General features: G+C 36.3%; 1 gene segment (V, D, J or C); it reads right to left on the bottom strand.

The window, feature by feature from the left end:
• LOC122728275 overlaps positions 1–9,342 on the bottom strand; it is a 77,164-nt gene extending 67,822 nt beyond the window's left edge. The window contains 2 exon segments of the C gene segment in view: positions 8,879–9,177; positions 9,294–9,342. Of these exon segments, the coding sequence occupies positions 8,879–9,177; positions 9,294–9,342 (348 nt within the window).
• Positions 9,343–18,218: the final 8,876 nt, after the last annotated feature.

Raw genomic sequence — 18,218 nt, forward strand, 5'->3', positions numbered from 1 at the left:
AATTGCATGCAATGATATTGACAGAACATGTGGATATGTTTGCTAAATCACTCTCAGTGATATTTGGAAAATCATAGCAAATGGAAGGGCATGGGAGAGAGGCAAAAGTTATTATTTTCAAAAATGGGATGAAGATAGATTTATCAAGCTATAGACCAATGAGAAATTCAACTTCTAGAAAATTCTAGAAGGTATTATTAAAAGAATCATTTTTGGAAGTGGCAATCCCCTTAGCCAGCATAGGTTTCTCTCAAAATATTCCCTATACTAATCTGATTTTTATTTTAGTGTTATGTGTCTGTATGGTTTTTTTTACACTTAGTGGAATAATTATGAAAAAATTACAAAGGAATGCCTTGGATTTCAACAAAGTATTTAACATCTTTTTGTATAATAAACATTTTTATTTAAAGTTTTGAGTTCCATAATCTATCCCTTTTTTCCTCCCTCACCTCCCCACCCTTGCAGTAAGCTAATATAGGTTATATTTGTGTAATTATGTAAAATATCACCGTTAGTCATTTTGCATGACAACTCAAATAAAAATTTTAAAATGAAAGAAATAAATATAAATTCTTTTTTTGGAGGTGGATAGTATACTTCATCATTATTCCTTTGGGATTGTTTTGGATCATTATATTGCTGAGAATAGTTGTCATTCACAATTATTTTTTATTTTATTTTTTTTTAGTGAGGCAATTGGGGTTAAGTGACTTGCCCAGGGTCACATTCACAATTCTTAATCAAATAATATTACTGTCACTATCCACTATATTCTCATGGTTATACCCACTTCACTATATATCAGTTCATATAAGTTTTTCCAGTCCTTTCTGAAATCATCCTGGTTGTCAGGCTTGTTCAGCCATTTCTGCAATTGATGGATATTCCTTTGATTTCCAATTCTTAGCCACCACAAAAAGAGTTGGTATGAATATTTTTGCACAAATGGGTCTTTTTCTCTTTTGGGCGGGATGTCTAGCAGTAGTATTTCTGGATCAAAGGCACAATTTGATAGCCCTTTGTGTATAGTTCCAAATTGCTCTCCAGAATGGTTAGAATAGTTCACAACTCCAACAACAATAGATTAGTGTTCCATTTTTCCCATCTCCCCTCCAACATCCAACATTTTCCTTTTTTGGTTTATTTGCCACTTTGATAGCTGGTAAGCCTTTGTAATCAATCACCTTATATCCCTTACTGCCTCTGGCCTGTAGAACATTCTGGCCATTCTCTTAATCTATACTTCTGTGTTCTTCAGTCATTGTTTCCCCCACTGTACCCCATATTTGTCTTATTTCTCTCTTCACCTGCCAACCTCTTCTAGCTTCCCTTTCCTAGTTCCCCTTCACTTCATTTACCTCTTTACATCCCCCAAAAACAACTATTCTCAGAGTTGTTTTAATTTGCATTTCTCTGAGCAATAGTGATTTAGAGAATTTTTTCATATGACTATAGCTAGTTTTAATTTCTTTGTCTGAAAATTGCCTGTTCATACACTTTGACCATTTATCAATTGGGGAATGACTTGTATTTTTATAAATGTGCCTTAGTTCTTGATATATTTAAGAATTGAAATCTTTTCCAGTAAAAAAGAAACTGCTGCAAACCTTTTACAGTTTTGTTTTCCTTATAATTTTGGTTGTATTGATTTTGTTTGTGCAAAAGCTTTTTAATTTTATATAATCAAAATTTTGTATTTTACATTTTGTATTGCTCTCTATGTCTTCTTTGGTCCTAAATTGTTTTCCTATCTATAAATATGCCAGATAAACTATTTCATGCTCTCTTAATTTGCTTATGGTATCACCTTTTATGTGTAAACCATGTACCCATTTTGACCTTATTTTAGTATACAGTATGAGATGTTGGTCTGTACCAAGTTTCTGCCATACTGTTCAATTTTCCCAGCAGTTTTTGTCAAATAATGAGTTTTTGTTCCAAAAAGTTTGGATCTTTAGGCATATCGTATACTAGGTTACCAGGGTCATTTATTATAGTGTAATTCATTCCTATTCTATTCCACTGATCCACTACTCTTTCTCAGGCAGTACCAGATTGTTTTGAAAATTACCACTTTGTAATGCAGTTTGAGATCTGGTACTGTTAGACTATCTTCTTTCACATTTGTTTTCACTGATTTGCTTGATTTCCTTGAGCTTTTGTTCTAGATAAATTGTTTTTTTAAAATTTTTGATAGCTCTATAAAACTTTTTTTGATAGTTTGATTGTTATGACACTAAATAAAAAGATTAGGTAGGATTGTAATTTTTATTATACCCCATGAACAATTAATATTTTTTTCAATTGTTTAGACCTGATGTTATTTGTGTGAAGTGTTTTATAGTTCTGTCATATAGTCCCCAGTTTTTTCTTTGCAGGTAGAATCCCAAGTATTTTATATTGTCTACAGTTATTTTAAATGGAATTTCTCTTTCAATCTGTTGCTGCTGGATTTTGTTTATATATAGAAATGCTGATGATTTATGTGTGTTTATTTTGTATCCTGCAACTTGGCTAAAATTGTTAATAATTTCAAGTAGTTTTTTTGCTTATTCTTTGGATTTTCTAAGTATACCATCATATCATCTACAAATAATGATAGTTTTGTTTCCTCATTACCTATTCAAATTCCTTTAATTTCTTTTTCTTCTCTTCTTGAAATAGCTAACATTTCTAGTACAATATTAAATAATAGAGGTGATAAGTGACATCCTTGCTTCATCCTTCATTGTATTAGGAAGGCTTCTAGCTTATTCCCATTGTTGATAATATTTGCTGATGGTTTTAGATAAATATTACTTATCAATTTAAGGTGAGCTCCATCTATTCCTATGCTCTCTAGTGTTTTAATAGGAATGGGTTCTGCCTTTTATCAAAGGCTTTGTCTGCATCTCTTGAGATAATCGTATGACCTCTATTGGTTTTGTCATTGATATAATCAAATACGCTGATAGTTTTCCTAATATTTAACCAGCCCTACCATCCTGGTATAAATCCCACCTGGTCATAGTATATGATCCTTGTAATATATTGCTATAATCTTTTTGCTAGTATAGTACTTTAAAAAATTTGCATCGACATTCATTATGGAAATTGGCCTATAATTTTCTTTCTCTGTTTTGGCTCTTCCTGGTTTGGGTATCAGCACCATATTTGTCTCATAAAAGGAATTTGGTAGGACTCTTTCTTCAACTATTTCCCGTAATAATGACAATGTCTTTTGAGAACTTACCATGTACAGATGAATAAAATGAAAATGGGTGGACTAGATGATTGCTTGGTTAGGTGGCTTCAGACCCAGAAAAAAAGATCAGATTGAGAGATCTCAAAGGGAACATGTTGGGGCTATATCCTTGGCCCTATTCAATTTTATTCATTGACCAACATGAAAGTATTCAGTGTTCCAGTATCCTTCACTCTGGGTTTACACAGACAGGATTCATTCTTAGAGGCATCTCTTAAAATATTCTTTGTCTCATGACACTACCCAGGGTATCCCTTGGAACATCAGAATATTGGCAATAACAATATCTCAGGGTTTTTTTTTCTGTCTCCAGAAAAGAAACCTAGTGTCTCATTATAGAGCTTCCTTTTCTTAATCCTGCTATGTATGAGGGTCACAGTCGCCTCAGCAGTTGGTAAATTCTGTTGTTTTCCCATTGAGCTATTGCTACTGCAACAGATATGATTATCACTGAACATGAGAAGGAACAAGCATTTATGTAGTACCTACTATGTGCCAGGAACTGTGCTAGGTGCTTCACATTATTGCCTCATTTGATCTTCACAACAACCCCAAAATGTTAGTCCTGTTATTTTCTTTGTTTTATAGTTGAAGAAACTGAGGCTACCAAGGGTTAAATGACTTGCCCAAAGTCACACAGCTAATAATGGTCTGAGGCTGGATTGGAACTCATGTCTTCCTGAAGCCAGGCCCATTACTATATCCACTACACCATCTAGCTGGTAAAGAGACTAAGAAATCAAGGCCATGACACCATCACATATTGGTTTGGTGTTCAAATCTTTCTGTCCTTGTAGTTGCTCTCATTGGAAAGAGGCACTGCTCAAAGGCTCCTAACAACTGGCTGGTCTTGTTAATTTGTCATTGTTTTAAAGGATTTGTCTCTGTCCATTTTCCTTCAATATTCCATAAACCACTCATGTTTGCCATCTCGTTTGTCTGTGCTCCTGATCAGCACCCCCTTAGGAACCTTGTATTCCAGGAAGAAAGAGATGGATGAAAGCCCATATATAATCTAGCTCTAGACTGACTTTTAAGCCTGATTATATATTATATTCCCTAATGCACCCTAAAGCACAACCAACTTGACTTACTTGCTATTCTCTGTTCATGAAATTCCATATCTTGCTCCTGGATCTTTACACAGGTCATCGCCTATGTATGGAATGCTCTCCTCTTCTCCTCTGGGAACCCCTAATTCTCTTTGTGTCTCTATGGCTCAGTCCAAATTAGTGCCACATCCTCTAAGAGGACTTTCCTTGTTCCTCTAGTTATGGAATCAGGGCTAACCTACCTACACACATACTACATGTAGGTATAGGTGTAAGTGTAGGTGTAGGTGTATATGTATATGTATTCATATATGCATATGCATGTGTATGTGCATTTGTGTGTATGTGTACACAATGCATACATATGTATGGATTATACACACACATATATATATGCACACATATATACACACATCATTTGTGTTTACTTATCTCTGAACTTGTGTTATTTCCTTAATAGGATGTAAACTTACTGAGGGTACTGTGTCACTTTTGGCAGTGTGAGAAATAAATGTTTTTTTCTTATATTTAATAATTAATTTTTGTGTTAAGAATAAAGTCTTTCCCCTTTTCTACTTCCTCATCCAGAAACCAATCAGTATGAGAAATTTCTTTTAGGCCAAGATCTAATAAGACAGTAAAAGAAATACTAAGGTTAGGTTAATGGGTGTTTTCCTTCTCATATTTGCTCAGACAAGTCCTTGGAAAATGCTGCTGCTGCCTATTATCAAGACAGGTGATATGGAAAAGAATGTCTCTTTAACCATGAATTGAGTGACTAAAGTCACTCCAAGATAACCGACTTCCCATTTGATTAATCCATCAGTGGTGTTTTGGCATCCCTCAGGAATACCTTCTCTTCAAAGGACAAGTAATCTGTGATCCTGCCACCATTAGGGGTCTTTGGTCTGAGAAGATGGTCAAATGACTGCCCCTTTATTAATGACTTATTGGCCTTATTAGTAAAATGACTAAATTACCAATAAATTATGTCTCTGGAACTTTTTAATCATCACAGCTTCAGATCTTCATCACATAGTATAATACTTAATGCATAGCAGGGACTTAATAAAAACTTATTGATTAATTGATTGATTAGGTCAAAGAAGAGAAGTTGTGGGAATGAGATGGTTTATTAGTACCTACAGAAGACCAGATTTTCTACAAACCCTCCCAATAAAGCTCTAAAAATGCACCAGAATGAATAGTGATAAAGAATCCACCAACCAATAAGTATTTATTAAGTCTCTACTATGTGCCAGGCACTGTGTTAAGTACTAGGATGCAAAAGACAGTTCCTATCCTCAAGAAACTTACTGGGGGAGATGAACAAAGAAAAGGCAAAAGGAAAAGTTAAAAGTTTCTGTTAGCATTCCAGAACCACTAAAAACCCCACAACCCCCAGGGGAGGCAGAAGGCAAACCAGAGACTGAGAGATGGAGAAGGGGCCAGATCAGTACCCAGGCAGCCCAGCCCCAAGGCACAACTGGAAATGAGGCCAAACCAGAAGAACCTAGAAAGAGTTTAGGCAACAACATCTGATGCAGAGACAGAGCTGGGACAAGGGCAGCACCTGGGAACTAAACCATCTGGAGTCTACTTAGAGCCTTGCTCACTATCACTATTAACAGCATCTGGATGGGGTGTGTAAGATTCACATAAAGCAGCTAACTCATGGTTGGCAACTGTGCAAGATGAATCAGAGAAGGAGTCAAGGCTAAAAGTTTAGCACATTGCCTGGCACATATGAGGTTATAATAAATATAAATTTTAATAATATTTATAAACATAATCCACAATCAAGGAATATAATACTATTAATAAGTACACTAAATTGTTTATACATATTATTAAATACTTTTGACTTGAACTATGTCAAGCCACAAGGAGAGTGAGTCCAAACTAAGTTATTCTTGCATAAGACAGGTGCTAATGTTAGCCACCACATCCAGAGCCACCACAAATAGGGACTACTAACAATATCCAAGATTATGGAAAGGAGATGAATCTGACCCAAACACAAAAACCCTAAATAGAAACTGAGGTGGGGGATATGAGTAAATAGAAGAAATCACTGAACATAATGAAAACTTGCTTGGGCTGAGAATCAAATTCAAAAGAGTAAATCTACAACAAATCCAACAGACAACATAATATCCTGGCTATGAGGATCACAAGAATACATAGAAGAAATGAAACAAAAGGGGGTAGTGAGGTCATGCTGAAGTCAGGAGGCCCTGAGTTCAAATCCAGGCTCAAACACTTGACACTTACTAGCTGTGTGACCCTGGGCAAGTCATTTAACCCTCAATCCCCTGGAAAAAAATAAATAAAAAGAAATGAAACAAGAGAAGTGATGTTAAAGAAAAGAGCAGGGAGGAAAGATTCCAAGGAGAATCAATCACTTAAAGAGGCCAAACAGAAAAGTATGGCTCCATGAAACAACAAATATTTAAACAAAATCTTAAGTAAAAAATGAAGAAAATAAAAGTATGTGTACTGTTAAAAACAACTGATTGGAAAACATGTCTAGGAGAGATCAAATAAAAACCATCAGAATGTGTCAAAATCATGGCCCCTCCCCCCAAATAGCTTACATAGCTAGTTTAAAAAATTGAAATTGGCTCTGATCTATTAGAACCAGAGGGAAGAATGAAAATAGTAGAAACTACCAATTGACTTTTAAGAGAAAGCCCCAAATAAATACTCCTAAGAGTATTATAATCCAAGACACAGAGTTTACAAATCAAAGAAAAAATACTGGAATCAGCCAAAAAGAAAGCATTCCAGTGCCAAGAATCTGATGTCAGTATTCCACAAGATCTGACAGCTACTAAATAAAGGATAAGAGAGCTTAGAATATAAGGGAAAAGGATGACAACCAAGAATCATCTATCCAGAGAAACTGAATAAATTCCTAGAGGAGAAAAAATAGATTTTAAAAAGTGTAATGGAGGAATTAAATGGATTCCTAATGAAAAGGCAAACTAAGAAGAAACTCTGAGAGGCTTACATAGAAGTTGAGAAATATAGAAAGGTAAATATTCTTGTGATTATATGATGATGAATCATTTACTTTCTTATAGGAGGAGAAAAAAAAAGGTCTTCTCAGAATCCTAAGGTTTTGAAGACTCAAAGATAAACAGACTGGGGGTGGGTCTGGGATTGGCAGTATTCTGTTCCAATAGTCTTATGAGAAGAAGAAAATAGTTTGAATATAAGAATATACTAGGGGAAATGAAGAAGGGGAAGGACCTTGTCTCATATAAAAGCAGTGCGTAAGATGATGATTACTCAAACATAAAGGAAGAAGTGGGTGAATGGACATCCCATGAACCTCACTTTCATCTGAGCTAAGCATGAAAGTTGACCACAATACAAAAAGCATAGTATGGGAATATATTAATATCAATCAACATGGAAATAAGAGGGAACAGGGAGAAGGGAGTTTAAGAAGTAGTGTAGGGTAAGTGAGGGAGTAGTAATAAGCAAAATAAACTCCAGTATCAGAAGGTGGGATGTAAAGTAGCAATTAAAATGAAAGTAAGAGTAAAATCTGATTGGGAGTGGGCAATTGGGAAGAGAAGATGGTAAACATACCATTAGTGGTAAGGAAATTTGTTGCTCCCTTTACTACCTTCTTTTTACAGAAGGATGGTGAAGGACAAAAGAGCAAAAGACTGTGCATGTCAGAGTACTGGTAGGGGCTTGGTTATCTTTCTTAGAACTATTAGAAGGATGGGTTTATGGCAGCTCAGAATATTGGTGAATATGGGGGCAGCTAGATGGTGCAGTGGATAAAGCACTGGCCCTGAGGACCTGAGCTGAAATTTGGCCTTAGACACTCGACACTTACTAGCTGTGTGACCCTGTGCAAGTTACTTAACCCTCATTGCCCTGCAAAAAAAATATTAGTGAACATAATGTAAAAAATAAAAAGCATTAATAAAACATTTTTAAAGGAAGGATTAATTTAGATTTTCAAAACTGTTAATCAATGAGATATTAGTTATTAGATAATAAATCTACAACACATTCCTAAGAAGATGGTTTATGAGCCTTTAGAAAAGACTGTGATAGGAAGAAATGAAGGACCAATCATACCAAATTGTTCCTTCCCTTCTCTCTCTCTCTCTCTCTCTCTCTCTCTCTCTCTCTCTCTCTCTCTCTGTCTGTGTCTGTCTGTGTCTCTGTCTCTGTCTCTCTTCACAATCATCAGAATGCCATAGCTATAATGTATCAAATTCAGGAAAGCTCTTTTAAAAAGTCTCCAAGTGAGATCTTTGTGAAAAAGATGCTTGAATTTGGAATGTGTGACAACATAGGATTAACGAATGGATCTTGAGTTGGTTAAATTAGCAACAGAGAGTTAACTCCTGGTCAGGGGCTTCCTTACTTCTAGAAATCCCAATGAAAAAGGGCTAAATACATTCATTCCTATGCTGACATTGGGTTTCCTGGGTTTTGCCTCTCTAGGCTTCTCAAGGTTGTGCCAAGACTCTGCATCCAGCCAACCACATGCCCACCCCTTGTTTCCTGTACTAGGTTTGTGCACAGAAAGGAAGAGACTGTGTGATACTGTGCCTTTGCAACTGGCACAGAGATACAAAGCCAAGTCTTCTACTTTTGTGAAACCAATCTTGAGAGTGGAAGATGAGGACTTGGGCCAGTTGGCTATAAACCTAGACTTATCCACCTTCGATTCCACTACTGTATTATCCCGAAAGTCATACAGGAACTGGGGCCTTTGATCTGATTTTTGTCTGTACCAGTAGAGGACATCAAAAGTGGGTGCTGGATCACACTGCAGGGTCACTGCCTGGCCAATCCTTGTGATCAGGTGTTTGGGGCTCTGGGTGACCCTGGCATTCATAAGGCCTATGAGGGAAGGAGACAAACACCAAGAGTGAGACATTTTTAGAAACAAGAGAGAATGTTGAAGTTGACCCTGGTCTGGCTAGCAATGGGATTTTGCATCAGTGACCAGAGCTCACCTGTACCTAGGAGACAAAAGGTTGCACAGCAGAGGAAGTAGATGTCCATTGAGAGTTTAGAGCATGTATGTGGCATGTGTCTCTCTCAGGGCTCTGCCCCAGTAGGAGGAACTGACAACTAGCTCTGACAACTAGCCAGCCCTTCTAGGCAAGGTCTGTGTGTGACTAGTCATCTCAGGAGCTCACCCAGCCACAGGATCATCCTTCTAGAGATGTCTAGATTCTATATTTCCAGCATATCATCAGATGCAGCTTGTTGTAGTAGATAGAGTCCTGAACTTGGGGTCTGAAAAACCTGACTTCAAATACCACTTCAAACATTTACTAGATGTGCAGCCCTGGCCAAGTCAATTAAAATGCATGCCTCAGTTTCCCCACAGGTAAAATGTTGTAAAAGATTGTTGTGAAGACCAAATGAGATAATATATGGAGAGGTGTTTTTTTTTTTTTGCTAACTTTAAAGTGTTGCATAAATAGTATCTTTATTATTGTTATTATTATTATTCCTGTCCTTAAACATCCCCTCCTTCTAATGATTTAGGTCCATCATGCATGTCTGGGTTTTTTAGTTCAATTCAGGTTATGTGAATAAAGCTTTAGATAAGCATACACTCTGAACAATGTGGGCTCTGTGTTACAGGACTCTGCCTGGTAGAGTAGCAAATACACTGGATTTAGGTTTTTGGTTTTTTGGTTTTTTTAGTGAGGCAATTGGGGTTAAGTGACTTGCCCAGGGTCACACAGCTAGTAAATGTTAAGTGTCTGAGGTCAGATTTGAACTCAGGTACTCCTGACTCTAGGGCTGGTGCTCTATCCAAATACACTGGATTTAGAATTAAAAGATCTCAGTTCCAGTTTTACGCTCCCATTTTGTAGCTATGGGATTATAGTTCACTAATGTCATCTCTGAGACTCAGCTTGTTCATCTGCAAAATGGGGTGCCAATAATTGTGCCACAAATCTGACAAGGTTGAGAGGAACACATTTTGTAAATTATAAATCTGAGCTATTAATGCATTATAATTGTTCTCAAGAGAAGTTAGATTAAGATGACAGGAGAGCAAGACACCTGTGCACAATCATTGCCTGAGAAAGACATTTTTCTTGATCATTTGTCATTTGATTATCTAGCTGAAATTCATTTTACTTACCTATATCTTCAATGGAATCATTTAAGGGACCTGAAGTGAAGAAATGTGAGAGAAAAACATTCAGAATATACTACTGCCACCTAGTGGAAAAGCAGCTTGAAGGAGAAAGTCTCAAAAAAAAAAAAAAGTAAGAAGAGTAAAGGTGTTGCCATATTGAAGGCTGATGGGTAGCCTGTGTCAGTTAAGCAATCTATTAATGATTCAACAAGAATTTATTCAATGTCTAATTGCCAGGTACTGTGCTGTGCTAGATAATGCAAATAAAAAGTTGAAAAATGAAAAAATCCCTGCTTTTTGGGATGGTTCTTCTTATTATAAATATGAATCACTTTCTCATATATTGTGGAAATAAGACCCTTATCAGAGAAACTCAATGCACAGATTTTTCCCCCAGTTACCCAATCATGAAAATTTTCTTGATCCATTAGTGTATAACAATATATGGATATGTTATTTCCCAAGATGGAAATTAAGCTCCCTTTAAAAAAAGTCTTTATGTAGCAGTGGTCATTGATATAAAAGTAGAGATTATAAAGAAAAATGATGAGGAGGTATGCACTGTTTAAGGGATACCCACTGGAAAAACAAGAAGATTGGAGATAGATAAAGCTTATCAAGAGTTACAGGGTGAGGCATTTAGGTGGTGCAGTGGATAAAGCACCAGCCTTGGATTCAGGAGGACCTGAGTTCAAATCCAATCTCAGACATTTGACACTTACTAGCTGCGTGACCCTGGACAAGTCATTTAACCCTCATTGCCCCACAAAACAAACAAACAAATAAACAAAAAAAGAAAATGCAAAGAAGTACTGAGTTTAAATCCCAAGTCAGACACTTGCTAGATATGTGTTTGTTGGTAAGAATTTTACCTCTGACTGCCTCATTTTCCTCATATATAAAATAGGGGTAATATTAGCAGCTATGTCCTAGGAGCTGTGATGATAAAATTAGATGATAATATTTGTAACGTACTTTGCAAATCTTTTTTTTTTTTTTTTAGGCAATGAGGGTAAAGTGACTTGCCCAGGGTCACACAGCTAGTAAATGTCAAGTGTCTGAGGTCAAATTTGAACTCAGGTCTTCCTGAATCCAGGGCCAGTGCTTTATCTACTGTGCCACCTAGCTGCCCTCATACTTTGCAAATCTTAAGAAACTAGGTAAATTCTAGCCATCACCACCACTACCACCACCATTACCACCACCACCATCATCTTTATTGGAAGACTGTCATTAGAGGGGCTAGGTAAAGAGTTTGTTGTAATTGGGCAACAGGGACTTGGACACCGAATTATGGACATGTCCTCCTAAGGTTTCCCACCTTTGTGAAGGGCAAAAGAGAATTGTGACCATTTTACCCATTAGGTGATGTGGTGTTTTTAGACATGTTGACCTATACTTGAGAGTAAGTATGACTGCTGGGGGTGGAGGGTAAGGGAGAGAGAGTGGAGGTAATGATCATAAAATGTGGCCAGGATATCATTCAGAATATTTTTTCCTGATGCCATTCTCTGCTGTAAGGATTTGTCTGCTTCTGAACCAGGGATATGACATGACTACAATGTTTTACAAGTGGCTCTCCAGAAAAAATAATGTATGATACATTTTAAAATGTACTTTCCATTATTAATATTCTCTCCATCACTTTGTCTAGACAATCAACAAAAACAATAAATCAATCTCTGATTTGTAGCATCTGATTTCCTGAGGTATAAATACTCATATGGAAAATTTAACAGTTGGGCTCTCTGGATCCTGGACTTTCAAGGATTAAATACCCAGATAATCAGGGCTATGATGTTTAGAGAAAAGAAAAGTGGCTTGAATGTATTTGAGAAAAAGTAATATATATTTACTTCTAAGAGCTAATAATGTAATGCCACATGACATAAGGCACTCCAGTTAGGACTATTTCTCTTCAATTATAAAATCCCTAAGATCTGGGGGAGCCCTTCTAGAAATAGAAATATAGAGTGTATTTTGAGGAGATGAGAGAATTAGTACAATCCTTTCTGCTAGTTCACCAGATAGCTATCACCAGAGAGATACCCATGATTGACATCCATTCAGACTGAAATTTACAGTAGAGATAAGGAAGATTCTAATGAACAATAATTTTGTATTGATATGTATTCCTGAAATGATGTTTCCCTCCCTCTCTCTCTCTCTCTCTCTCTCTCTCTCTCTCTCTCTCTCTCTCTCTCTCTCTCTCTCTCTCGGAGTAGGGCTAGAAACATCTGAGCCATGTTATCTCTTATGATTGCCTTTTTTGTACAGAGAAGATAATATTCTGCTGTGCTGTGGTTAAACTACTGGCACAGAAATATTCAGATGTCTGGTTTCTGTTTGTGGACTCCAGAATTAGAATAAAGGATTTCTCATTTATCCGAGAGGCATTGTAGCCATGTGAGACTTCTCCTTTGTCTTCTATGTTCACATTAATAGAATAGTAGATAAGCCTTAGTCCCAACCCTGGGTCTTCTCGATACCAGTACATATAGTCATGTTTCAGATCCTGGTCACATCTTAGTGTCACATAACGCCCTATCTCTGTTACCAGATATTTGAAGTTCTGAGTGATGCCAGCATCCATGGGGTCTGTGGAGAAAGGAAAAAAGAGCTGAAAAACAGCTGAGGAAGAAACTGGGGATTAGAAACACAAAGAAAAGGTTTGCAGTTAGATTTGGAAAACTTAAGAAAGGGGTCTCTCATCTTTATCAAGAACTCACCTACTCCCAGGAGAAAAAACCAAAAAACTATGTAGTAGAGAAGCATGATACCCATTAGGAAAGGAATGAGTGAGAGGTTTTCTCACTCAGAACCAGCTGTTTCTGTGGCACTCAAAGACTAGGGTAAGAGGAAAGAGCTCTACAAAGAAGCAGCCCCACCCTTCTCCTACATAGTGTCTCATCAATAGTAAAATTCCAGAATCTTAGATTTTTGGAATGAGAGTAGATCACACACAAAATAAATCACAAATCAGAAGAAAGAAACTGAAGCTTAGGTGAAGTGGCTTGCCTATTAGCCCATGGCTAGTTAGTGATGAAGTCAATTCCACATCTAGTTTTTTCCCTAGTGTACTCCTATGTCCATACATTGTGTACCTACATAGATTTGGAAGACATTGTGTTGTTCTCTGTTTCCACATGTCCAAAGTTGTATCTGTTGTTTCTCTATACTTTTCTAGAAGTCATTTTGTGCCTCTTTTAATCTGCAATTGTGATATTGCCTCAACTGTGTAATGAATTTGAATTTTTTTCAAATATCTGTGTTTTGCCTCTGTCATACATACTGGTCATCTTCCTGAACTCTTTATGACTAGGTTCCCTGAACTTGGCTTCTAATCCCCAGTCCTCAAATTGGGCCCTTAGCAGTCCCCTGAGTGGGCATACACTTTTACTGGATATTCATGTACACACTCCATTAAAGTCCTTTTTCTGATATTTTATCCTGGCATGGAAATAACTGTGGGACTTATACCATAAGAGAACAAACTTCAGGGGCTCCTTAATAGCTGAAAGTTTTTTAATTTTGGTCATGGACTATATGTTTATCATTAAAAAAAAGAACTCTTCTAATGTTGTATAGACTTATTCCTAGATATTGGACACAGGAGATACATTTCTTTTTTTTGCTCACAGTAATTCACAAAGGCTATCTACTAAGGTATTGAGGAAGAACCCATCCATGACTACATGTATCCAGCAGATGTCACTATCTGGAAAGGTTTGGAGTTTTAGAGTGGAACGTAAAAGCAGGGAATAGGTCCAGCAGAAAATAGCACCGTGAGACCATTAGGAAAAAAAATGTTGTTGTCTTCATAGCAGTAGGGAGATGAGTTTCCCCTCCAGAAATGTGCTTGGACACATATAATTGCATGCTCTGTGTTTGTGAGGCCATGCATGTTCTCAATGTATGTATGCTTCCCCATTCTTGTATAATTTCTAGAGTAATAGCTGAGATTAATAAACAAATAGCAGCAGGGCAACTTAGTAAAGAGAACTTAGTGGAACAACACCCTACCTCCCCCTCCTCTCCCCTGCCCCAGCTGATGAGCATGTGAGAAGCAACCCAGCCTAGCCATGGATCAGGCCACTCTAGCCAGAAAACCACTTCATGAACTTTGTGAGGATGGTCCTAGAGAAAGCACATCTAGGCCCTTGGCTCCAGAGCTGTGAGTTCCCCTTGTCAGATTTATTCCCTGTATTCCTGCCCAACTTCCATAGTAATTAAGCTTATCTGTCTTGCCCACAGATACTGACTGCATTAGTGGAAGAATATATTCCAGGTTTCTGACTGGAGTGTTGTATAATTACAGTTCTTGTCTTGCCTTCTGAGTAAATGCTTTTGTTAAGATTTAAGTAAGTGAAATGGCAGTATACTTACAAAAATATAAACTACCTACATTAATGGAAGAGGAAATAGATTATCTATATAAATCTATTTTACATGAAGAAATTGAAGAGGCCATAAATGAACTTCCTAAGCAAAAAGCATCAGGACCAGATGGATTTGCAAGTGAATTCTATCAAACATTTAAAGACCAACCAATTGAAATATTAAATAAATTGTTAAATAAATCATAGGCAAAGAAAGAAGTCCTACTAAATTCCTTTTATGAAACAAATATGATACTGATACCTAACCCAGAAAGAGCAAAAACAGATAAAGTATATGCTCATTTCACTAATGAATATGGATGTAAAATTCTTTAGTAAAATACTAGATAGAAGATTACAGCCATACATCACAAGCATTTTATATTTTGACCAAGTGGGATTTATACGAGAATGAAGTAATGGTTTAACATAAGGAAAACTACAAACAGAATTGATTATATCAGTAACAAAAGTGGCAAAAATCATATTATTATATCAATAGATGCAGAAAAAGCTCAGGACAAAATACAGCACGCATTCCTATTAAAATTCTTGAAAAGACAGGTATAAATGAATTTTTTTCCTTAAACTATAAGAAGTATCTATCTAAAACCATCAGCAAGAATTATTTTTAATGGTGATAAACAAGAAGGTCAAGAATATCAAAATAATTAATAAAAAATATAAAGAAAGGAGGCTTAGCAGTACCAGATCTTAAACTCTATTATAAGGCAGTAATTATAAAAATCATCTGGTGCTGGCTAAGAAATACAAAAGTGAATCAGTGGAACACACATATAATACACAGTAGTAAATTATAGTAGCTTTGTGTTTGACTAATGTAAAGATTTAAACTTTCGGATAAAAATTAACTAGTGGGGGCAGCTAGGTGGCACAGTGGATAAAGCACTGGCCCTGGAGTCAGGAGTACCTGAGTTCAAATCCGGCCTCAGACACTTAACATTTACTAGTTGTGTGACCCTGGGCAAGTCACTTAACCCCAATTGCCTCACTAAAAAAAAAAAAAGTTAACTAGTGGATAAACATTTGTTGGGAAAACTGGAAAGCAGTTTGTCAGAAATTAGTATAGATCAATATCTTATATCATTTGCCAAAATAAGGTCAAAATAGGTACATGAAATAGATATGAAGGGAGATATCATAAGTAAGTTAGAAGAACATGAAATATATCACCTACCAGACATGGATAGGAGAAGAAATTATGAATAAACAAGAGATAGAGAACATTGTGAGCTGTAAAATGGATAATTTTGATTACATTAATAAAAAAAAAGGTTTGTACAAATAAAACCAATGTAGCCAAGATTATAAGGAAAACAGAAAATTGTATGTATGTTTATGTGTGGGGGGGTATTTATAGACAGTTTTTCATATAAAAGTCTTATATCTCAAGTATATATAGAACTTTGCCAAGTTTTTCAGAATGTCATTCCACAATTAATAAATGCTTAAAGTATATGGACAGGTATTTTTTTGGATGAAGAAATTAAACCTATATATAGTAATATAAAATGCTCTACATCATTAGTGATTAGAGAAATGCAAATGGAAACTAATTTGAAATATCTCACACTTATCAGATTGGCTAAAATGATAGAAAGGGAAAACAACAGATGTTGGAGGAGATGTGGAAAAATTGGGACACTAATATACTGTTTTTGCAACTGTAAACTGATCTAACCATTTTGAAAAGCAGGCTGGAATTATGCCCAAAGAGCTTTAAAACAGTGTATACTCTTTGACCCAGCAATAGTACTACTAGATTTGTTTCCAAAAGTGATCAGGGAAAAAGGAAAAGAACCTATGTGTTCTAAACTATTTATAGCAGTTATCCTTGTGGTAGCAAAGAACTAGAAATTGAGGGGATGCCTATCCATTGGGGAATGGCTAAACAAATTGTAGTATATAGTAGTGATGGAATACTGCTGTGCTATAAGAAATTATGAGCAGGTTGATTTTAGAAAATAAAAACATGGAAAGACTTGCATGAAATAATGAAGAGTGAAATAAGCAGAACCAAGACAAGGTTTTATATAGTAACAGCAATATTGTGTAAAGAATAACTGTGAATGACTAAGCAATTCTGAGTATTATAAATACTCAGATCAACTACAAAGGACCTATGAAGGAAGATGCTATCCATCTCCAGAGAAAGAATTGATAAATAGAAATATGCATGACATGGTTTTATTCACACACACATACATAACTGTGTCAAATGGTGGCCTTCTCTAGTAGAGGGTGGGGAGGGAGGGAGCCAGTTCTGAACTTAAAATGTAACAAAAAATAAATTTTAAAGTTTGGAACAAGAGTTAAGTTAACTGAGTCAACTGATTGACTTGTTAATAGGAGACATAATGTGAGGACTCATGGGCTGCTGTAGTAGAAGTATAGACCCCCCACCCCTTACCTCCAGAGTTATACTCTGAGAGTAGTAGTATTACCTACCCCTTCTGGGAGCCCAAACATATTAGCTTGGGAGCCAGTTGAGGTGAAATGAACCCACAGAGAGAATGAGTCTGGATAACCACCAAGTATGAAATACCTACAAAATAGTTACAAGATAATTTTTTGGGGGGGAATACACTTGATGTTTGGGGGTTTATGAAAGGTTTAATGTAGAGGGTGGTGTTTGAGATAAACCTTGAAAGAGTCCAGGGATTCTAAGAGGCAGAATTGAGTAGAAAGACATTCAAGGCATGTGAAGAAACAAATGTTAAAGACATGAAGATGGGATAATATGTAATTGCAACATCCAGAAAGCTATTTTGATTGGACTACAGTATAAATAAAAGGAGTGGTCCATTCTCAGGTTTCAGAGATTGCTTTGGTACCCATGTGGATAATTGGTTGGAGTGGGGAGAGACTTATGGATGATGTCTAACAATTCATGAAGTTTGGTCACAGTGAAAATAGAATTGCCTGGATATAAGGAAAATTTCTGGGGAAAATTTTTGTATATTGTCAACAGGAAATCACAATGAAGTTCATGAAACTTATATGAAAACTAGGTTTATTAAAAGAGAAATGAATGTTCATGTGGAACCCAACAAGTTCACAATTCATACAGAAGTCCACATATTTATCAGGGCAAAAGAAGGAAGAAATATGAAGAAGGGCCGTGGTATGGAAGAAAGGTGCAATAACTTTAGGAAAAAGACAAAACCCCTCCCAAAGGGGAAGAGCTTTGGGAATCACTAGACTATGAACATAGGAGGGTCGGTATATGTGTGTATGTGTATACAGCATACATACATACATACATATAAATATATGTGTATACATACACACAAATTTATATTTATGTATATACATTATGTGTATATGTGTATATATACACACATAGACACATGTATGTGTATCTTGCTAACAACAAC

This window comes from Dromiciops gliroides, chromosome 5, assembly GCF_019393635.1.
Source record: "Dromiciops gliroides isolate mDroGli1 chromosome 5, mDroGli1.pri, whole genome shotgun sequence".
NCBI lineage: Eukaryota > Metazoa > Chordata > Mammalia > Microbiotheria > Microbiotheriidae > Dromiciops > Dromiciops gliroides.